Raw genomic sequence first — 25499 nt, forward strand, 5'->3', positions numbered from 1 at the left:
TCAAAAGCCTTAGCAAAGTCCAAAAGTATAATGGAGTATCCATTCCCCTTGTTTATCTAAACTGTAACATTATTATAAAATGTGAGCAAGTTACTCAAATATGACTTACCTCCTAGTAAGCCTATGTTGTTCATTGCAAGTACAGATTCTCTATGAGCATGTTTCTGTATTGTGAGCTCTAAGCAACTTTTCTAAAATCTTCACCACAACCACTCCAGAATTACTGATAGGTCAACAGATACACATCAATCCTCACACCACCTTTGTATAATGAAAATTTTCCTTTTATACATACATTTTTACACTCCTGTGGAATCTTCTGTGCACTCAGAATAAAATTATATGGCTGGATCAAAGGCACAGCCATTTCAGCTGAACACTCTTTCAGCATCTGTGCTGATATCCCGTTAGTCTCCACTGCCAAATTATTATTCAGTTTATGCAACAGCTATAGTACCTCCTTATCATGAGCTTCAATTTCTTCATCCAGTGAAGAGATAGCACTGATGGTTCTATTGCACTGTTACTCATAAAAGAAGCTAATTTTCTAACTTATCATTTCCTCTCCAATTTTTGCACTGGCAATATTGGTAAATGATCTCTTTCATTCTAAACTTGCAACCTTCAATGTGCCCTATGATTTTTTGACAAAGAAGATTAGCAAAATGGGGACTCATTATTTGAACGATTTCATCTGCATACTAACTTATCATGTCCTTTGTGGGACATCTATATTGAGCCACTTCCCAGGTTAGTGCAGCATGATCACCATCACCAACTAACTGCAGAACAACCACATCATTACTGAAGCCTCCTCTGACACTATCACCTGGTTTAAAGCTTTCTCACCTTATGTTCCTTCTGTCAAATGCTCCTTAATCAAGTTATCTCACAATAACTCAATAAATTTGGCTCATTCTTCTCATGAAATTTCACTGCTATCCAATCAGTTTGGATAATTAAGTCACCCCGTGATGATTAATTAACACCTGACAGGATGATTTGGTGATACATTTTACTGTCACCAGCAAATGTCCTTCACTAGGTGTGGAATAAACAACATCCTACCAAGATGCATGGATACTAAGAAAAAAGAGATGTAAGTAGAATACAAGCAATGGAAATTAAAGTTTTAAGGACAATGTGGGCAAAAACAAAAAGATATAATAAGAAATGCAGACATTGGAATGGTTAAGAACTAGAAATTGTTGAAAAATACTTGGGAACTCTTGCTTGAAGTCATTTGGACATATAATGAGAATGAATTTAGAAAGAATACCAAGAACACAGAAAATGAAATTTCAGGGGAAGAGGCCAAGAGGAGGACCACATAAAAGGTGGAGAAATCAGATAAGGGAAAATATATTAAAAAAATAAATAAATAAAAGAGAGAGAGACCTAAACTGGAATAGTGTTCATGAAAGAAGAATTTGAGAAGATGGAAAAAAAATTAGAGATATGATCCACCTGTTCTGGTAGTATCTTGGAACAGTTGTAGAAAAAGCAGCAGCAGAAGACTGCATCTTAACAACAAATAGCCTCAAACTTGCTGCAATATGGGAAATTGTTACTAATATTGCAATCATGGCTTTCTACCTTAAATGGATCAAAATCATCTGATATCTTTAGCATCACATTCCTCCTCTCCATCTTGTCTATCCTCCTAAAAATACTATTTACACTCAATAGTACATCTACATATGATAGCAAATGCCAACATATGCTATCATATGTTGGCATTTGCTATCATATGTCAATAATCTGAAGCCACAACATATTCACTATGTTGGACTTAATAGAGTATTGACAGCACTAAGAAAGGATTAAAAACTAATTTTAATGCTTCTAATATTTCGTTTCAATCACTGAGATATCTTCAGGGAGTACAAATAACACTTGTAACACACACGCACATGATACTTAACGAACCACACGAGTGACTCGAAAGTCCTATCTAGGTGGTGCGCCCTATATGGGTAGGTGGTCTAGGTTGTAAACTGGGACCTCTAATGATTATTGTTTCCCAAATTTTGGGAAGTTTTATGCATCCATATTTGGTTAAATTAGGTTGATTTCTGAGTGCAGCTGCAGATTCTAAAAACAGTCTTTCCTTTTTAAATTTACTATGGTGAAGAAAGGTAGTTTTTTTCCCAGAAGATCCTGTGAGCTGTATCCAATACATAGTCTGCAAGGCCAGATTGACCACAGTCATGATTGCAGATGTACAATTTGTGTTCATCTAAATGGATCGTGGCTGATCTGCCTGTCTGTCTGAAGTAAGCCCAATTGCAGAAGTAGGATACTACAGCCACTGAGAGGAGGGAGCTGATCTTTGGTAGAATGGATAAGGTAGCAAGTTTCCGGTGGGGCTTAAAAGCTGTGTAGATGTTGTACTGTAAAATCTCTCAGTAAAATTCTATACAAATTTCTGCAATCGCTTTTTTACATAGGTTTCAAATCATGTAAAAATCAAAAATTGTAAAGCTTTAAAACTAATGTAATGATTCTACTGTTAAGTTGTATATAACGATGTATATTGAATGTCTATGTGTAACAAAAAAATAAGGGATTAGCCCAGATTATGCTTGACTCAGTAATTTCGAAAGGTCATGAAATGCAGAAATTTGCCGCCAAAACCGAAGGTAGCCCAAGTGACGTCATCATGTTCGCAGAAGATCCGGGAAGAAGTTACAGCTAAAGAACAAAGAATAAACAGAGCTATAAAACTATAAAAGGGCTCTAAGCTCTTGGAGCTCTCTCTCAGTTTTGCTAGTGTCGAGACCTTGGCTCCAGTATGTGACCTCAGGTGTGCAGGGGGGAGGTCGTTACCTTCCGATGTTTTTTCAGTAGCTGCCGGACGTGCTACGAACGTGTGGAGTTTGCGGCATCCACAGTGATTCCAGACAGACAGAGAATTAATCTATACTGACCCAGGAAAACTGCCAGCTTGTAGCCAGCACCCAGGAAGGCTAAGTGTAGCAGAACTTACGGAAGTTTCGTTCAAGTTGTTAGGTGTTCTCCATATTGACTGCATATGAAACACAAATGTGAGTAAGATCTGCTCTGCTAATGTTAAAGTAGTTGTATTTGAGAATTCTATGTATACTCTGAAGTTAAATTGTGATTAGTCAGTTGTTAAGTTATGGGAATAGAGAGAGAAGGTAAATTTTAACTTCCTAGATAGAATACTTAGCCAGTGCCGGATTAAGGATGACCTTAATTCGAAGGCTGACCGGGGCGCCAAAACTAAAGCCAGCAATAAATAGAGCCTTATATCTATGCAACTTTGAAAAGGAGAAGTAGGGTCTTATTTCTTATTAAAAGTCCATAGGAAGAGTGGGAGAGTGAAGAATGTATTTATAGCAACAATAAACGGTAACAGTAAAATAAACCACTGCTAGATAGCAGGGACTTCGTTTTATAACAGTCATCATCACTATTCATTATGCATGCTTTTTTTTTTTTTTAATATTTAAGATAGGATTGGATCGCAAAGAAATTAAATTAAAAATACCATGTACTATAAAGTTGTTTTAACTGAAGCTCGAATTATAAAAGTTTAGTAAACAATTCAAAACTGTACATAATATTCAATAGGCAAGGTGGAAGCAAGCGCAAAAGGTTGAATATTGGTACGACGTGCTGCATTAGCATTGACTAAACCAATTAACTAATTTAAAACTTTCTCAGAAAAGTTGTCAAACAAAGGTGTTCTCCATATTGATTCTAATTTTAGGTGTTAGTTCATTAAATTAGAATTATACAATAAGTTTTAAAAGAGGTATACCGTGAGTAGACATATCGATACAAAATTAATAATGGAAAAAACTCATGTACAAAGATTATTTAATAGTATAATTTTTGACTGTTTGTCACAGGCATCTTTAGTACATATTAAGCTCAAATTAAACAATAACTGACAATTCCAAAAAGTGCTACCTAAGTAGCTGGTGTAAGATAACTAAAAAGGTCAATAAATTTCCTTAAAAAAAAAAAAATATATATATATATATATATATACACACACACACACACACACAATAAAAAGTTAGGAAAGATTAGCTGATTTGTAAAGTACTATCACCCATAAAGGGGATAGACGTAAGCCATCGGATCTGTTTAAGTTAGAAGAATGAAGTAGAGTTTCACATGTTTCTTTATAAAGCCGTTCCATGAGGAACTGACTTTTGTGGAGAACTCGTCTTTCTCCAATGAACTCTATGTCTAGTGAAGATGGCATGTTCTGCAAGTCCAGACTTTTCAGGTTTAAAGTATTCAATAAAGATCGGTGTTCTTCTACCGAATAGAGGCAGATCTTCCCGTTTGTCTGAAATAAGATAACCCACAAGAGCACGGAATCTGGTAGACACCTGGATGATTAAGATGTGGAAGCTTGTCCTTAGGAGAAGTGAGAAAAGTGAAGATTTTTCTAAACGGTCGAAAGGCAACAAAAATATTCAGTGGTTTTAAAACTTTTGCTATACGTTCACCTTGTACATAAGGGATAGGAATGCACGTTATTTCTTCAAAGTGTTTGAAGAGGAAGACATATTAAAACTACTCAAAGTTCTTTTAATGAAGCAATTCTTATAACCATTAGATAGAAAGGAAGAAGTTATATATTGTAGTTCTTTCTGTAAAAGATAGTCTGAAGAACAAAAGGAGTGGGCCCGATGAACTAGTGTTTTAATAGTTCCTGCCTTTTGACTGGGATGGTGATGAGATTCCGCATGGATATAATGGTATGAGTCTTCTTTCTATAAACTGAGAAATGTAGGTTACCATCTGGTTGCCGAAGAATTAGAAGATCTAAAAAGGCTAACTGCTTATTTGATTCTATTTCTAGGGTAAACTCGATCCTAGGATGAAGTGCATTTAACTTAGTGAGAAATTGTTGAAGTTCATCCGAAGAGCCATTCCATATAGCAAAAATGTCATCGACATATCTGAACCAATGAGTAGGTCTGGGAGAAATGTTGTCAAAGATACGTTGTTCAAAATGTTCCACAAAGAAATTGGAGATAGCAGGAGAAAGAGGATTGCCCATTGCTGTTCCTTCAATTTGTTAATACAACTTATTTTTGAAGGAAAAATAACCAGAATGTATTACAAAATCAAATACGTTTACAATTGTATGTGTTATGTGTTTTGAAATTATTAAGTATTTCTTTTTGTTGTATTTTGCCTGTCCTTGAAATTTATAATAATACTGGTGATTTAGTGGTAAGTTTTACATTTTATTATTTTTACTATTAAATCCCCGTTTTTTGTTTATTCAATTTTTTTTTAATCATAGAAATTTGGAATTTCTAACCCTTCAAAATGTCTTCTAAAAAATTATCTGGAGCAGAAAAACGTAAAAGAAACTTAGAAAAATAAAGAAATATTTCTAAAAGTGTATTTATTTCAAATATATTTAACAAACTTCCTAAAATCAACAAATTCATCTTCACCTGACTCTACTTCTTTTAACATTTCAATAAAAGAAGATGCATCACGTGATGAAAATTCTAGAGAATTAAACTCTGATGATATAAGTGTCAATGAAAAAGATCAAAAAAATAAAAATAATGATTTGCAAATTTAAATTCAAAAGTGACAAATTTCAAAGAAAACCTGCAGAACATTTCTGAAAATACTTTTCAGTATAACGATCCTGCTACATGGTCTTTCCCATTAAACTCTCAGTTCGCAATTATATTTTATCTTCAGATTTATTAGAATGTACCAGGGATGAAAGCATTGATTCAGTTTATCCCAGAGACACAGAAAATCGATGTTTTTAAGCATCCATGTATTATAGAATAACTACAAATGGTGAAAAATATTTACGAAAATGGCTTATTTATTCAATGAGTGCCAACAAAGTATTTCGTATTTGCTGCAAATTATTTTACTCTAATAAAGTAACTTCAGCCATAGGATCAGTTGGTCACTGTAAGTGGAAACATATAAATGATTATTTAAAGAGTCATGAAAATTCACCAGCACATGTAAAAAATTATTTCAAATGGGTTAAAACAAATATGAGATTTCAAAAAAAGTAAAACAATAGATGAAGAAATGCAGTCAGTCATTGTTTAAGAACGAGAGCATTGGAAAAATGTATTGAAAAGGCTGTGTGATATTATATTATTTTTATCAACCCATAATTTGGCTTTCCACTGTTCATCATATCGATTGTATACTCCAAATAATGGCAATTTCTTGGGTTTGATAGAATTATTGAGTAAATATGATGTCATTATGCATGAACATGTACATCACATTTTGTCAAAGGAAACCCATGTAACATATTGCAGTAAAACTATTCAAAAGTAAATAATTTCTCTTTTGGCATCAGCTGTTTGCGATGATATTGTTAAGCATGCCAAAGAAGCAAAATACTTTTCAATTATTTTAGATTGCACCCCAAATATTAGTCACAAAGAACAACTTTCTTTTACTTTATGATTCGTAGATTTAACAGAGTCAATTTATTTATTCAAGAACATTTTGTTTCATTCTATGAAATCAATGAATCTACAGGAGAATCATTATATGATAAGATCATAGTTGCTTTTAGATTTAAAATTAAATATTAATGATATTAGAGGACAGGCTATGACAATGTGTCCAATATGCAAGGGAAAAATAAAGATATTCAAGCTCATTTAGGGCAAGTAAATTCCCGAGCATTTTACATACCTTGTGGCTGCCATTCTTTAAATTTAGTTATAGGAGATGCAGCAATGTCTTGCCCACAATCTGTTTCATTTCTTGGTGTTATTCAATGGCTTTATACATTATTTTCAGCATCCATTGCTAGATGGAAAATTTTAACTGACAATGTACCAAATTTCACTGTTAAAGCAGTATGCGAAACTCGTTGGGAGAGTCATATTGAATGCATAAAGTCAGTTAGGTATCAGATTGTCGAAATTCATGATGCACTGATAATACTTGATGAAAATTCAACCGATGCACCAAATCTGAATCTAACAGTAGCAGAAAAACTTTGCGATTATTCCTTTTTAGTTATGTTAGCAACTGGTATGACATACTTCAGATTAACATAGTTAGCAAATCAATGCAAACAAAAAAAAAGTATGGATTTAACAACGGTTACAAATTTATTAAAATCATGTACGGAATTCATTAGACAATACCATTCATTAGAATTTGAAAATGCTTTGACTCAAGCTGAGGAATTAGCAAAGCTTTTAGGAACGGAGCCAATATTTACTGAAAAAAAAAAAAAAAAGAATAATTCGTAGGAAGAAATTATTTAGTTATGAATCTGAAGACACTCTTGTTACTGTTGATGAGAGAACAAAGTTTAGAATAACGATATTCAACATCATTTTGGACATAATGTTAACATTTCTTGAAGAAACATTTGAACAAATAAAAACGTACGAGTGAAATTGGGGTTTTCTTTTTAATATAACTAAAATAGGTGATTTAAATGAATTAAAAAAACAATGTATGGATATGCATTCAATTCTTCATCATGAAAATAATAGTGACATTGACAGGAACGAGCTCTTTGAAGAAATTAAATCTCTAAACAGTTTACTTCCAGAAAACATCAATTCGCCATTGGAAACTTTACAATTTTTAAAAGCAAATAATTTGAGGATGAAGAACTTGGATGTGGTGACAGCCCAAGACAGGAGGATGTGGAGGTGACTCATCAACAGTGACCCCACTTAAGTGGGAGAAGCTGCAGAAGAAGAAGAAGAAGAAGAAAAGCAAATAATTTGTAGAATATAATTCCAAATACGTGGGTTGCATTGAGAATTCTGCTGACGATTCCTATTACAGTAGCAACAGCTGAGAGAAGTTTCAGCAAAATTAAAACTTATCAAAACATATCTGCAATCAACAATGGGGAGTGAGAGATTAAATTCTTTAGCCTTACTATCTATTGAAAATGCAGTTGTTCAGAAAATAGACATTAGTGAAAGAATAGACTTTTGCAGATTTAAAATCAAGAAAAATATATATGTAAATTATAATTGATAAAATCAAAAGTGTAAAACCCATAATATTTTTAATAACCAATAATTTACTAATTTTTTTTTTGTATGTACTATTTTATTTTTTTGTTAGTGAATAGAAATGATAAGTAGAAATCTTGAAGTTATGAAATTATTAATCATTTGAGAAAACCTATACCTACTTACAATCAGAAAGTATTAAATATTAAAAAAAAAAAACTTTGGGGCGCCAAAGAAGGAGTTTGCCCATGTCACAAAATGGTCTTAGTCCGGTTGTGTTAGCTAAGCATAACGTAAGAGGCAGCTCTAGATAGCTAAGTGTTGTAAACAAGCTAATTAAGAGTTGCATATATCATGTCCAATTGTATATGTTGCATGCTGAGCTAGTGGTAGGCCTTAGAAGCTTATGTTTCTTATTTATCTAATGCATTGAAGAGTTTGCCAGCTTGACAATTTGTAGCATGGGTCATCAGCGGCATCTACCTCGTGCGGGGGGGTCTGTGGATTTTAGGTAAACCATATACTAAGAGGTTAGGGGTGAGAACCAAAGGCTTTGAGTTTTTTTGCAACGCTCAGTGAGCAGGAAGATACTTTTTTAAGTAAGTTTTTAAATTTTTTAACTTGCATTTTTGTGGGATCGTGATCTAGATAGCATTATCTTGGAGAATAATATCCATTTTTTGATTATACTTATATTCCGTGCCACAGTCGTCCTTAATGTACCATAGTAAATTTATAAAGGAGACTGTTTTTTGAATCTGCACTCAGAAATCAACCTAATTTAAACAAATATGGATGCATAAAACATTCCAAAATTTGGGAAACACCCTCTGTGGATAGGCTGCCTATCCACAGAGGGGAACCATCTAGATAGGCCTTTAGAGTCACCCATGTGCTTCATTAAGTATTGTGTGTGTGTGTGTTACAAGTATTATTTGTACTCCCTGAAGATTCTCAGTGACTGAGACAAAATTGTGGAAGCATTAAAATTAGTTTTTAATCCTTTCCTAGTCTATCAATACTCCATTACACCTCCAACATGATGTCTTCCCAGCACTTAAGCCTTTACGAACATATTCACTAAGGCAACAAATTCGACCTCTTTGTTCCTTATACTCTGCATAAGTGACGTGTCCATACATCTGCATAAAGGTTTCTAATTCAGGTGCACTGAAACCTTTATGCAGATGTATATATCACTTGTAGAGACATCTACAAGGATGTCTCTTCAAGTGATGCATCAGATATGAATACAAATCTGAAAGCTTCCCATATGGGTCATTCAGATTATAGAGGTGAGGATACAGAAAAGCATGGAGGTAACCTCACCTCTGTAATCTGAATGACCCATATGGGAAACTTTCGGATCTGTATTCATATCTAATGCATCACTTGTAGAGACATCCTTGTAGACAGGCACTAAATTAGAAACCTTTATGCAGATGTATGGACACGTCACTTATGCAGAGTATATGCAAAATACTTGGCCGTGTGTGGAAGCTACATGTTCCAGACAACTATTTAAGAATGCTGCTACTGCTGGTCGATTATCATCAACGGTATTGATCACAATGGGAAAAACAAAGGATCTTTTGGAATTCAATAAAGGGCTTACTGTGGGGGGGGGGCACAATTTTGAAAACAGCAGAGCTGACTGGTTTCTCAAAAAGTGAGATATCCTGGATGTTTAATTAACAGAAAAATAATCCACACTGCTTGTTTAAGAGGCATAGCTATATAGCTATGGTCGTAAGACAGTCCGTTATTAATCAGATTGCCATTGTCTGAGAAGGCTTGTACAGACAAATAGAATGTCCTGCATGCAGCAAGAATATGAATGACTCATATCATAGTTCGATGAGATATGAATGACTCATATCTCACCGAACTATGTACAGGAAATTGAAGAGGATTGGTAATGGCAGTCACATGCCTATGCAGAAACCACTGATATCTGCAAAGAACTGGAAAGTTCATCTACAATGGTGTCAGAAACACTTTTTTCCAGTCTTCCAGACCACTGGAAGACTGGAAAAAAGTCATGTGGTCTGACAAGCCATGGTACACCTTGTTCTGTACTGACAGTAGGCAGAGAGATTGGCAAGAGCTCCATGAAGCAATGAACCCAGCTTACCTTGTAAACACAACTCAAGGTTCTGGAGGTGGTGTCATGGTGTGTGGGATGTTCCGTTGGTACAGAACAGATCCCCTGATATCGTATTTCAGGCTAAAGGATGTCCCACATGGTATTAAAGAAAAGCTTCTAATTCAGTAGCCAGAATTTGTACATGCTTAATAAGTTCAAACCTGATGGGCATTTGTAACATTAACCCAGTGACCTGACTTTGTCGTTCTTGCACATAGATTCTCAACATTCCTCTGTCTCATAGCAATGAATAATTTTTTACAGACTCCTGATATCAAATGCATTTAAGTAAATATAGGAGGTCCTTCATATATAACTCTTTTCTTCCCTCAAATTCATAACTCTTCACTCTCGCATCTTCAAACAATCCATTCATATTCCCATTCATACTATATTCATCACTAGTTAAATTGTTTCTACCTAAGAGAACTACATCTGTTTTCATTTCTGTTTTTCCTCTATATATTAAATTTTGATTTTAGTACCAATAAAACACTGTGATCAATGACATATTTTATAATTGAATCACAGTATCACATAATAGCCTTCTTTTTGAATTATACTTTACTTACATTATTTCTTTTATTGGTATTCTACTTTGTTTATAATCTTTCTTTTGGTATTCAACTTTATTTATATCTTTCTATTTAGTATAACTTTTTAAAGTGAGATTTGACATGCTAAACAAAGCTAATAGGTTCTCTTCACCACACAGATAAGAAAATAAATTTGAATTAGCATATTTATAGAGAGAAGAAAAGAAAATTTTCCCTGCGTCTATGTGAAAGCAGTTGTATTTTAACTACACCAATACTCTTGTATCAATTATTTAAATGAAATCTGACAAATTAGGCAGAGCTAATAAGATTCTCTTCATCAGATACCCATTCTGTGATAACTTTTACATGTCATGATCTTATTAAGTAACTGTCTGTTCTACTTTTGCTTATGTGCCATTGATGATTCATAATAAAGTTTAATGGTATAGCCAACACCAAGAGAGGGAAAAACAATTATTAAACTCACTAATATTAGAACAAACCCAATGTTAGAAGAACAGAAGACAGCAACCATTAATATAAGAAGTATCAATGGAGAAGAACTTGCAGAAGAACTAGTGGCCATAATTGGCATCACTGAAACAAAGAAGACAAAAACAAGTGAGATCTTACTAAATAATAAGCATAGGATATTATATTCAGGCAATAATGATCAAGGAAAGGAAAGAGTAGTGATACACCAAACAGGAAGATAAACTTCTTGATTGAAGGCAGTTTCAAGTAGAGTCATGTGAGCAAACTTCAAAATGGGGAAACAGATAATGAAACTTATTTGTGCCTATGGAAGAGGTGCAAGAATTTTTCGAAGCACAAGAGCAGGCATCTGACATAAAGAAAATGGAAAAAGCAGCACTTGTTGGAGATCTAAACAGCAGAGTATGAAGTGAATCCCACCAGGCACATAGAAATGTTTTGGCAAAATTGGAAATAAAAGGGAAAGCTAATAATGGTATCTGCCGAATTTCTGCTCAGGATATGGACTAGTGATTATTGACACCATGTTCAAATAGAAAGATCTATACAACTTCACATGGAGAGAAGACACAAAGAAATAGGAAAAGCCTCATTGACTGTCATTATTGGTTCAGGATACAAGAGTGTACAGAGGATTTGAAATTGGAAGTGATCATCACTTTGCTTTAAACAAGATAAAACTGAATATCACAATGAAAAGAACAGTATGTAAAAATTTTTTTTTTTAAAGAAGCAGCTTTCAGTGGTAAGCTGTAGACTGAACTTCACAAACATTATTGACGAAAGAAAGAAACAGTTTAAAACAAGAAATTAAAGATACCAAGCAATTATATACTTGGTTTAATACTTTATCCAAGTGAAAGCAAACAAAGTTTGCACCTGAAGTATCTTCAAAACTAAGACAAGTGATGTGAAGTCATACTACCTTTACCATGAGTTGTCCCAGTCCTGAAAATACTTCAGGCACAAACTTTGTTTGCTTACACTTGGATAAAGGATTAAACCAAGTATATAATTGCTTGGTATCTTTAATTTATAGCATAACCAAGTGAAAAAACTTCCAACAGTTTAAAACAAGACCAAACTTTGTGGTCTCGGTAGAAAACTTTGAAGAAAATGCTATGTGATTCAGTTAGGAAGGTATGTGTTGAAGCTGTTTGCAAGGACAGAAAAATAAGAACACCATGGTGGACACAAGATGTTAGAGAAGCAGTCCTGGAAGAGAAGAAAGCATACCAAAAGTTCTAAACAAATAAGTCGCATATGCCCTAAAATAATGTAGAGAAAAATGTAAGAGAGCTAAGTTATACGTGAAGTAGCTAAACAAAAGTCATGGGAAGACTTCAGTTAAAATATAGAAGGTAAATATCAGGAAGTTGGCAAAATATTCTGGAGGCTATTGAAGAAGCTTAGAAATGGAGGAAAGAGTACTCTAAAAGGAATCAAAGATGATAAAGGTGATATGAAAAACTGAAGATAAGGATATCCTAGATGCCAAAAGTAAATTACTTTGAAAGACTTAAATGAAACAATAAGTGACAAATCATAGCAGTAAATTTTCAAGAGAAATGCAAATGGAACTACATATCAATACATGAGATAGAAAAATCCATCAAAAACCTGAAATGGAAAGGCAGACGGAGTAGATGATATTTGACCAGAAATGCTTAAAGATGGAGGTATAAAAGTTTTGCAGTGGCTACATGCCTAATTCAGCTAGATAGAAGGTTGAATTCCAGATGATTGGAGTAGCACTCTCATAGTTCCCATCTATAAAAAAATGGAATAAAGCTGAATGTGAGAATTACAGAGGAATTTCTCTATTATAATGTTCCAGGTAAGATTTATGCAAGCATAATTAAAAAGAGGTGGAGAAAAATTGTGGAAGAGAAATTGGGAGAAGAACAAGCTGGATTCAGGGCAAATAGGGGTTGTCAGGATCAGATTTTCACTTTACAACAGATAGTTGAGAAATCATGGGAGTATGACAATGATCTGTACTTAAGTTTTGTAGATCTGAAAAAGGTACAGGAAAAGGTGCCCAGGGAAAAGCTTTTCAAAAACACTACAGTTATATGTTGTAAATGGAACATTATACAGGGCAATACATAGTCTATACAGTCATACCCCGATTTAAGCGAATCCGGAGTTACACGGTTTCTTATATGTACGTATTCCCGTCCTGCTTCACGCCTCACCACTAGTCATATCTTTCAAGCGCCGGCTACATTCGCCAGTGTCGCACATGCTGTGAACAAGCACTGACGTGTTTCACGCGGTCTCCATTCATACACGATTTTTATAGTCTACAAACCTTGCGATTGTTTAATGTTATGTTTTTGATAAAAATTTTATCACATAAAAAATAATAATGTCATCCAAAAGAAGCAACTCCGATTCTTCTACGGCTAGCAAGAAAAGAAAAGAAAAACAAAACTCGTCGTTATTAAGGATTTTGAAGGCGGAATGAAAATTTGTGAGCTAGCAAAGAAGTTTGACCTACATGAATCCACAGTAAGAACAATCATAAAAGAAAGGTTTACAGATTTTGGAGGACATAGATTCTAACGAGGAACGAATTGTAGCCACGAGGGCAAGGAATAAAAAAATCATTAGCTTGCTATGAAGAAATTTTGCAGGAAAAGAAAAAGACATTATGCCGTCAGATGAATCTATTAGATTTTGTGAAACCATTGACATCAAAATAACTTTTTTTTTTTTATGTACGAAAATCTACAATTATGATTATATTTCTTAAAAATATAGGTGTTTTTGTAAACCTTTGGTCCCAATTGTATGTTTGTATATATAAATTACATGCAAAATTATACCCAGAAGTAAGCGAATTCGACTTACGCGCTTTTTGTTGGTCCCACCTACCGCATAACTTCGGCAGTATTTAGTTTTAAGTCAGCAGTTAGAAATGAAGGAAGACAGAAAAAGATGTAAAATCAGGCATAAGACAAGGATGCACATTATGAAAGAAAGTGGCATTAAACCTGATATTAGAATTGGAAACAACTCTGCCATAGCTGGTCCCAAGCCCATTTGAGAAAGGAGGAGGTTTTGGCAAAGTGCTAATTGCCCTTTCCAATAAAAACTAAATGATTATGGAAACTAAGAATCTTGAACAAACCATAACTGATGAAAGGAACAGAATACTCTGCAAGACACCAGACAGTGACTATCTCAGCTGGTAAGTAAGGAGAGAAATGAAACTGGATAGGAAAGCTGATTAGAAGTGAGAACACTGGTTCTGGACAAAGTTGTGGAAGGAAAGGATCATAGCCTTATGTGCCAAAGAGCACAATGAGGATAAGTAAGAATTGGAGACATCAAACTTAGTTCTCCTTTATGAAGATGATGCACTCCTAAACACATCCAGTGCAAGTCTCCAGGATTGTCTAACTAAATTCAATAACAGCAGTACCAAATTTGGCATGAAAATCAGTAATGAAAAATATCAAAACAATCAAAATAGGCACAAACATAGAAAACTTCAGCTGCATTCTGAATGGAGATCCTAAAGAACAATATTTCACCTATTTAGGCACAGTTTTTAGTGAAAATGGCAAGCTAAATCTGGAAACAGACAACAGAATAAGCAAAGCTGATATGATGGAGGAGCCAGGTGAATTAATTTATATGGAATAAGAGAGAGAGAGAAATTAGCCAAAACACTAAATTAGCAGTATATAAGACAGTGTTCAAACCAGTTTTAAGTTATGGATTGGAAATAAAGCACTTGATCAGACTACAAATATGGAAGTTCTTAGAAAAATTAAGGGCCTGAACAGATGGCATCAGTGGCAGAATCATTAAAAATGAAAACATTACGAAGGAACTTGATATTGTTTGTATTCAAGAATATGTGAGCACACCCACTCTAAGGTGGTGGTGGTGTGGTCACTTAAATAGAATGGGAGAGGAAAGATTAGCAAAACAGGTGCTCAATGCCAAGATGGTAGAAAAAAGACCTAGTGGCAGACCTAGGTCTAAGTGAACTGATTCAATCAGAAATGCCTTAGAACAAAGAAATGTTAAATACAACAATATTTGATTGCTGACAAGTAAAAGACCAATTTGGAGGAAAATTGTTTACAGGAGATTATTAATAATGTAAACTTAGTCATGTAGTGCTGTCATAGTAGACTGAACACCTCTTGAGCATACATATCAGGAAAATGATGATGATGAAATCCTTACATCTATACCCTATAAATACATAAGTGTGTTTCTGAATTCTGATGGCCTCAAAACATGATGGCAACTCAAACAATTAGGTTATAATCAGTCTAGTGAAATATTTTGTGAAAATAAATACTTCTTTCTCAACTTTGTAAATTTTAATATCCACTATTAATGCTTGTCATCATCAACATCATCATCAAATTCCTGCCATGTAACCTCAAGGGGTGTACAGGATATGAGTACTACATGAAAAAAATTACATCATTACTAACTTCCTATCTACAATTTTCCTCCAAATCAGTCTGTTACTTGTCAAGACTCCAACATTATCAGATCTTATATTTCTATCATCTAAGGCACTTTGTACCGTATCAATCCACCTATATCTTGGTCTTCCTCTGGGTCGTCTTGCTGCAAACCTGACAGAGAACACTTGTTTTGTTAATCTTTCTTTGCCCATTCTGTTTAAGTGACCATACCACCTGAGATTAGCTCTGCTAACGCATTCTTGGATGCTGACAATGTCAAGTTCTTTCCTAATATCCTAGTTTTTAATATGATATTGCCATTGATGCCATCTGTTCACGCCTCTAATCTTTCTCAGGACTCTCATATCTGCGGTCTCAAGTCTTTGGTCAAGTGTTTTATTTCTGACACATCTCTCAGATCCATAAGTTAAAACTGGTTTGAACACTGTCTTGTATACAGCTAATTTAGTGTTCCGACTAATTTCTCTCTTATTCCATATGAATTTATTCAATTGACTTCCCACCATACCAGCTTTGCTGATTCTGTTGTCTATTTCTATATTTAATTTACCCTCTTCACTAAAAATCGTGCCTAAGTAGCTGAAATGTTTTATTTGTTCCACAGGATCTCCATTTACAACATAGCTGACATTTTCAATGATTCTGCCTATTTTCATTGTCTTTGTCTTTTTAATGCTGACCTTCATACCATATCTATTACAACAGTTATTCAATTATTCAATTTAGTCAGAGAATCTTTCAGACTTGTAGCGGATTTATTTAGAAGTATAACATCATCCGCATAAAGCAAAGAGCTGACATTAACATATCCAATTTTGATATCGTGTTTAATACCACTTTCCTTCATAATGTGATCCATATAGATAATGAATAACAGAGGGGATAATGTACATCCTTGTCTCACACCAGATATAACATTAAACCATCTTCCTGTACTTCCTTCAATTCTAACTGCTGACTTACAACTCAAATAAAGACTAAGTATTGCTTGATATAATGCCCCATCTACAGCATATAACTGTAGCGTATTGAATAGCTTCTCTCTCTCTTGGCACGTTCTCATATGGCATTTCCAAATCGGCAAATCTTAAATACAGATCCTTGTCATATTCCCATGCTTTCTCAACTATTTGTCATAAAGTGAAGATCTGATCTTAAAAGCCTCTATTTGGCCTGAATCCAGCTTGTTCTTCACCAAGCTTTTCTTCCACAATTCTTCTCAACCGTTTCTTAAGAATACTTGCAAAGATCTTGCCAGCAACACTCAGTACGGAAATACCTCTGTAATTCTCACATTCAGTTTTATTTCCCTTTTTATATGGGTACTATGAGAGCTCTACTCCAATCATCGGGAATTCGTCCCTCAGTGGAACTATGCAGTGCAGCCACTGTAAGACTCTCATACCACCATACTTCAGCATTTCTGGTCGAATATCATCTACTCCTGCTGCCTTTCGTGGCTTTTTCTACTTCAAGTATGGATATGTATTCCTGACTGCATGCCTGGTCAGTGTTTTTTACCACTGTGCTATCATCACTGCTTGTTTCATTTAGCAGTTTTTCAAAGTAATTACTCCATACTTCAAGGATATCTTTTTCTCCTGTTTTCATGTGATCTTTATCATCTCTAACTCCTTTAACAGCACTCTTTCCTACATGCTTAAGCTTCTTCAACAACCTCCAGAATATTTTGCCACCTTCTTGATATTTATTTTCTATATTCTTGCCAAAGTCCTCACATGACTTTTGTTTAGCTAGTTTTACACAGTGTTTAGCTTTCCTGCATTTGCCTCTGTGTTCTCTAAGAGCATAAGCTGACTTATTTGCCAGGAACTTTTGATATGCTTTCTTCTTTTCCTTCACTGTCTCTTTAACTTCCTGTGTCCACCAGGGAGTTCTGATTTTTTTATCCTTGCAGACAACCTCACCACATGCCTCTCTGGCAGAATCAATCAATGTTTTCTTCAGAGTTTGCCACTGAATCTCCAAGGTTTGATTCCTGTTCTCAAACTCTTTCATTTTTTCTGAACTAATCTTTGTGTTTAATCTACAGTTCACATCTGACAGCTGCTCAACTTTTATTCACTTTAAAACTTTCTTACAGGTTATTCTTTTCAATATGAAATTAAATTTTATCCTGCTCAAGACTGAATAGTGATCACTTCCAATTTCAAATCCTCTGCACACTCTGGTGTCTTGCACCAGGGAGAAAACATCACTATCAACAATAAAATAGTCAATGAGACATTTCTAATTCCTTGCCTCTTCTTTCCAAGTGAATTTGTGCACATTTTTATGTTGGAACATGGTGTTAGTAATAACCAATCTATGTCCTGAGCAGAAATCCAACAGATATTTGCCAATATTATTTGCTTTGCTCTTTTCTCCAAATTTTTCCAAAATATTTCTATATGTCTCACAATCATTTCCTACTCTGCTATTTAGATCCTCAACAAGGACCAACTTTTCCTTTTTCATTGTGTCAGTTGCTTTTTCTAAAGCCTCAAAAAATTCCTCCACTTCTACCTTAGTAGAACCTTCTGTGGGACCATAGGCACAAATAAGTCTCATTGTACAGTTCCCCATTCTGATATTTGCCCACATTACTCTACTTGAGACTGACCGCCATTCAAGAAGATTAGCCTCGTATTTTGTGTTGAATACTATGGCTACTCCTTCTTTTCCTTGATTGTCATTGCCTGAATATAACATTTTGTATTTATTGCTCAGGAAGATCTCACCAGTTTTTGTCTTTTTTGTTTCAGTCAACCCTATTATGTCGATCTGGTACTTATTTAATTCCTCAGCTAGCTCCATTTCTTTGCCATTCAGGCTTCTTATGTTGATAATACCAATCTTTAACTCTGGTGATGTTGAGTTGGGGGTATGTTTTCAGATTTGTTCCAGTAACTGACTTTTTGCTGTTCGTCCTGGTTCCCTGGCGATAACAATGGGGGCCTTGTTTAACCGGGCGACGCCCCAGCCGGCATGAAATTTTGTCATGTTGTACCATCATTTATTTTATTTTGGTTTAACCAATAAGAATACAATTTGGTCGGCTAAATCCCAAATTGCCAGCCCATCCTCGTTTGTTCAGTATCCTGGTAGATACTGTCGTGACGTTCTATTTTCATGTTATGTTCTAAATCCGCCATCTTGGTTCAGGTCACTCTTATCAATATAACAACTAATTGCAAATTGATCACCGATCCAAAAGTAGGGAAATTTATAATTATACTGCGCCACCCTATTTTAAGATTAGTCTATATAAAATAGTAGGATCAATTTTTTAATTATGTTAGCAGTCTCCTCATTTATTTAGGCCGAATTATTTACTATTCTACTTGGGGTTCCTGCAAGATTCGAATATTTATGAACGGTGCAATAAAAGAGAATTCAGGCAAACACAATATTTAGATTAACAAAATAAAACATTTAATATATGATATATATAACAAATACAAGAATTCTGCTTTTAAATGAAACAATACAATCAACTTAATACATCTTGCTAAGTCACTCATGTCAATTCAATGTTCTAAACTTTCACATACAATTCACAGTTTCAAAATCACAAGCTTTCTTAACTCAAGTTAATAAAACGAAACTTCTTATTTAATCAGTCTCCACATATCTATCAGCTGTACTTAATGCTTAAATTCACAGGAAGCACTGATCAAGGTAGACAATATTCCAAGCAATCTTATTTCGGACTTTGAACTTCGAAGATATGTTAATGTTAGAATAAACAAACAAGTATGACTACTCTTACCAGATACAATCTTCAATACATCAATTAATTGTGAGCACACTTATGAATTAACTTATTTACGTTAGCAGAACACATTAATAAAATTTCTCCAACGATTTAACTGAACTACTGTTAATCGCGCTTCACTACTCTAAAAAAAAAAACACATCAATAAGGCACTGATATATTTCCTTGTTTACTTTTCTCAAACTAGTTAATCTCAATATAATTCTTCTCAGGGCAACATAGAATTAAGACGTAATCCTAGACTAACTGGAACTAATCAGAATTTTCCATTGAATGTCCAGTTCTTTATTTATCCGATTACGACATCAATTTTCCTCTATAATAACAGCTGATTTCACTTGCAGCTGAGTATAAGATTCACTACGTTTCTTGCTTACTTCTAAACACTATGCTCTTGAATTTCTGCCCTAAAGAATTTACAATTTTCTTTCACTTCCTTGCTTGTATCCTACCTTCCTTCAGGCTCCGCAAAACTCTTACTTATCTCTCATTAAAAATTCCTATTCTCTCCTTTTTGGTTCCAAGGTCACGCACTCTTCGACTCGTGCTTGTTTATTTCATGCGTCACCATGACAATGCATGAACGCAAACATTTCGCTAATGTAATACAACGCTCTACTCTTACATAAGTGATTACATAACGTTAAATTTTCACAAATAAGAATAAACAGAATATTTGAGCTACTTAATCAGCTCTTTCATTACGTATACAATTATTTATAATAAAACTTTTCGTTACTTTACATATATATTTCAGTTGTCATAAATTTCTACACATATTATTATTTAATAAATTAATAGTAGGTTAAGTTTAGAATAAATATTTAAATAGTAATCTTTAATTAAGGAACAATAAATAATTCTTATACAAATTATGATTAATATATAATAAGTAATGTTAAATGTGAATGAAAAAAATAAATTACACAACATAGTTTCATTCACAATTTAACAATACCCAACAGGGTGCACCAAGAGAAGGTGAGGATTGGACATTAGGTCAGAAGCCCTGGTCGGTTCTCTGCATTCCTTTAAAGGCTATGTGGAGGTCTCCTCTCAGTTATACAGCTTTGACCCTTAAGCATCCCCTGCTCAAGTTCTGCAAATTCACACTGGGTAAGAAATAAGTTAATTACAGTTGTCTGCTGCATATCTATTTTAGGTTGTCATGTTTCAATTAACTGGTCACCTCACAGTACAACATAGCTTAGGAAAGTAGACTAGAGAAAAGCAAGAGACGAAAAAAAAAAATAAATAAATAAAATGGTTCAGAATTATCAGTGGCATTAGATTATCATTAAAGCAAGATAAAATGAAGCATGCCTATCTTATCCTCTTACCAGTCGTATTTCATGACAAAATCAGTAATAATTGGCAAAACAGGTATTTATAATAAACAGCAGCATTCCCCAGTAAATGTGATAAGAAAGGTAAACATACAAAAAATTTTTTAAAAAAGACAAGCCATATAATACATAATAGTCAGAGAACTAGGTGCCATCTGTGGAATTTGTGTAAGGTGTGGAAAGTGGTGAGTGAGTGGAATGGATTGCCAGAATTGGTTGCAAGTCTCCTGATGGTGAATGGATTCTAGGAGAGGTATGATAGGATTTGTGTGTATGATGGTTGATTTGGGTCTCCTGCGATGAATCTCTGACTCCATGGAGATGCTGTAAATAATAATAAACTCAAGGAGCCATGCAAGCTCGTCAGGAGTATTCTTTTACAAACGTCCATGCCCAAGTAGGATATGAACCCACAAGCTGATGTTTAGAGAGAGAATATGCTAACCACTCAGTCAGTCAACCCAGCATTTACAACATAAAACAGAATCAGCATTACTTAATAAAATTGATGATTACACCGAAACTTCTCTTCTTATTTTTTTCCCCCTCGTCACGGACAAGCAGATGAGTGCATTTTTCCACCCATGACCATAATCTATTAACTAGAGATAATAACGAAAATGTGCATGCAGATAATTCCACACTAAATTTTATAAATTTTAGTTTCACTTACAAAATAATAATAATTAAATAAATAAATAATATAGATCCAAGAAATAACTTACCTTGAGCAATTCAAGCTTGACTGACAACTTGGCTTTTTTATAACCAAATCTTTCAAGTTCCCATGCATGAACACTTGAATATTCATGACAAAACTATAAAATATTATTTAATAAGACCAATTAATATGATTATATTAAATACTTTCATTTTTTAAAAGAAATTAAAAAAAAACCACTCATGTGTGCTATTTATTTATTTATATAGTAGAGGAAAAATAAAATGGAACCCTGATATTTTCAGTGTAAAACGATTTTAGTTAAGAAATAAGAGATCTTTTTAGCTTAATATCCTTTCATTAAATTTGTTACTAAATATACAAAATCCAGAATATCACTTGTGGTGAGATGAGTATGAAAATACATATTTTGCATGTGTGTTTTTTGCATTTCTCCCCAGTAGTAACCCTACCAGGAGATAATTTATTCCTACATGCTCCATTGCATACAACACTTATATTACATGTAGCTTACAAGTACTGATTAACATTTATATTTTTGTATCAATATTCATATTTACATTTATATTTTTATATATCCATATATTAACACCATATAATTCACACAATATCAGTAATTTATGTTAGATTACAAGCACTGGAGATTGATCTTATTGGCAAATTTAATTACTTCTAAGTAATACTTTTCGATAAGTCTCTGTTTTGATACTGGCCACTTGTCTCTGGAAGTGATGACATGTTGTATTAGGGGCATCAGAATGGAGTCCAGTAGCTGACAGTCATAGAGTATGTGGTCAACAGTCTGTTGAAAGTGTTGACTACACGTGCATGATGGCGATTCCAGGATATGGAATCTGTGTAGGTAGTGTCTTAGTTTTCCATGTCCGGTTGGTAGCATGGTTAAACCTGGAGAAATGGCATGTCTTTTCAGCTGGAGTTTGCTCCTGATGCTTGGCAAGAATTGTTTTGTTGTTGATCCATTTTTTGATGTCTTCCATTCTTCTTCCCACAAGTCTAGGCTTTTCTCTTCTGCAAGTGTTTTTATAGCAGACTTTGAGTAATTTGGTAACTTGTTTCTAGCTGCTTCTTTAACCAGCTAATCTGCGCTCTCGTTTCCTGCTATCCCAGTATGCGCGTTTACCCAGCAGAACTTGATTTCCCATCCCTCTAGAGTGAGATTCCAAATCAGATTTCTTGTCTGTTCTATTAATGCTATATGGTTATTTTGGTTTTTTATGCCGTCTATAGTGCTTTTACTATCGCTGTAAATTGTTGCTGCTTTGATGAGAGGTGTTGAGTTCTAATTCCCGAAGATATGTAAGTGACTGAACTATAGAGTGTGAGTGAGTGTATGAGTGTATGAGAGAGAGAGAGAGAGAGACACCAAGTCTCTCTCTCAATATTATGTTGCATTAACCCTTCACTATCCTTCTATACAATGAACTGCATAAGAAAACAATACTTGACATTCTGTTTTAATGAGCATAATAAAAAAAACCATGGGTAGTCCTATTCTTCAATCTATCACTAATTGTGGGAGGTGAATGTCATTGCCTAGTGTCAGACTACTGCTCCACTTACTGGAGGCCAGAAGTGGCTGGAAAAAGTTCGATGTTTGGTCAACATAGTCCAGTAATCCTACTGGGTTACTAGACTATGTAAAAAATAAATAAAATATACAAAAAATCAGTCAAATTATAAAAATTATTTTTAAAAAATTCATTAGATTGCCCACAGCACTGATGCATTATATAGATTTATAACCTTTCATGGATGGAAGACATATTCAAAATAACAAAAAAATATATTATTATCATTATTGTATGGGTACCTCCATGGACTCCATGAAGATTCATCAGGAAACCCAAATCATCCACACAATATATTGTAACTCTCTCTGAAGCAATTAACAGACAAAATGTTAACTGATTCTGGCCATCCATTCCTCTCATTCACAACTCTCCAAGTGAAAAATCTAGTCATCACGCCTCTTACTGACCACACTTTTATTCAACTTCCAGAGATTACCTCTTGTTCTGCCCCCTCTAGCTATGTGCTGAAACATTTCCCCTGCATCAATCCTATAAAGTCCTTTAAGTAACTTAAATGTTTCTATCATATCCCCTGTTTTTTTGCCTATCAACCAACTTCTACAGTGCAAACAGCCTCAATCTATCCTCATAAGGAATGTTCCATAGACTACTGACCATTTTGGTTGCTCACCTCTGAATCTTCTCCATCACTTCCACATCTACAAGAAATCCAGGAAACCAGACCTGGGCAAAGTAATCCAGGTGTGGACATATCAAGGCCTTATAAAGAGGAATAACAGAATAACAACTTCCTTATCTCTACCTATTGGAGTATTCTTCAATAGCCAAGCAATCTTATGAGCTACTTTAGCAAGCTTAGCACTATTTCCTCTAAACTTTCAACACTCTGTCTTGTACCACCATCCCTAACTTCATCTATTTAGTGAAGTACAGTTCCATCAATGTGGTAGTACAGTTCCATCTATTTATCCCAAAATGCATGGCTTTACATTTCTCCACATTAAACTGACACCATTATCTTTTGCCCGTAATGATAACTTATTTAAATCATCTTGCAAGCTCTCCACATTGCTTTGATTCACTATTCACTATCTAGTTTTGCATCATCATCAGAAAAAACTGAATATTTCCATTCAGTTTATTTTCAATATTATTTATATACAAATTAAACAGTAATTCTCCTAGCACTGAACCTTATGGCACACCACTAGTCACCAGCTTTCTTTCGTCTGGATTCTGTTCCTCTGTATACCACTTTTTGATATCTGTTCAGCAGTCACCCTCTTATCCACATAACCAATGTCATATATATCCCCCATTTGTTCTAATTTGCAAAGCAAGAGTTCCATGTGGTATTAGGTCAAATGCCTTTGCAAAATCCAGCAGAATCCTCATGTAGCCATTTCCCTTATCCAACTCAGCTGTCACTCCATTATAAAAAGTTAGTAAATTACTAAGGCATGACCGACCCTTCACAAAGCCATGCTGCCCCTCACAGAGTATCATATTCCTATCCACCCATTCCTGAATTCTCTTTCTGACCAATTTTTCCAGTACTTTTATCACCACTCTTAAGATACTAATTGGTCTATAATTTGCTACTGCAATCTTAGAACCTCCCTTATGCAAGGAAATTATTTTGCCCTCTTTCCACTCCCTTGGAACTTTACCAGAGCTGACTTAAATTAAAGAGCCTAGTAAGAGGTATTGCCGGTTCCCTTGCACATTCCTGCAAAACATGAGCTGATATCCCATCTAATCCCACAGCTGTATTGATATTGAGATTCTGACATATCCCGAGAACCTCCAATTCATTCGCCTCTGTTTCTACATAAGTCTCTGTCACATGTCACAGCATTAATCTCACTTCTTTGACTTCTTTGATATACTTGCAAAGTGGTTACTAAGTAACTCAACTATTGTATCTGCTTCTGTGACCTCATGACTATCAGCACTCATTAAGGTTATTATTATTCCATAATCATTCTTCCTCTTACCTGCCACATGGTGAAAGAACTCTTTGGGGTTTCCCCTTGGCCTGCTTGGCTAGTTTCTTCTCATAATCTGATTTTGCCTTCCTTACCATACTGGTCACCCTTCTTGCTTGACCCTAGTACTGCTCATAAGTTTGTTGGTCTCCTTATATCCTCCACAGCCTTTTCTTTTTCTGAAGCTCATGTTTAATGATAATCTAATGCCACTGATAATTCTGAACCATTTTATTTATTTTTTTTTTTTTTTCGTCTCTTGCTTTTCTCTAGTCTACTTTCCTAATAGTAAACGAATGTTTTAGAGATTTTAATGCTCACAATTACAAATGGCTCTCCTTCTATCTTGATCAAACAGGAGGATGTGCTTGGCATTTGCTATCACCAGTGATCTCACAAAAATTGTTCATACTAGCATACAAGATAATCCTAGTTATTTTTGATCTCTCCTTCACTAATGATCTTTCTAAGAATACTGTGAATAGCACTCTACCATCTAGGCAATTCAGTTAACAACTTAGTGCCAATTT

The 25499-nt window shown here is 34.5% G+C and overlaps 1 protein-coding gene across 1 annotated transcript in view; it reads right to left on the reverse strand.

The window, feature by feature from the left end:
* LOC150093110 (uncharacterized) overlaps positions 1-25499 on the reverse strand; it is a 532180-nt gene that overhangs the window by 443323 nt on the left and 63358 nt on the right. Inside the window, exon 3 of the mRNA XM_090414155.1 lies at positions 21472-21564. Within this exon, the coding sequence (XP_090270281.1) occupies positions 21472-21564 (93 nt within the window). The remainder of the gene's footprint in view (positions 1-21471; positions 21565-25499) is intronic.

This window comes from Typopeltis vanoorti, chromosome 24 (assembly GCF_054136105.1).
Source record: "Typopeltis vanoorti isolate ZY-2024b chromosome 24, IOZ_Tvanoo_1.0, whole genome shotgun sequence".
Taxonomy (NCBI): domain Eukaryota; kingdom Metazoa; phylum Arthropoda; class Arachnida; order Uropygi; family Thelyphonidae; genus Typopeltis; species Typopeltis vanoorti.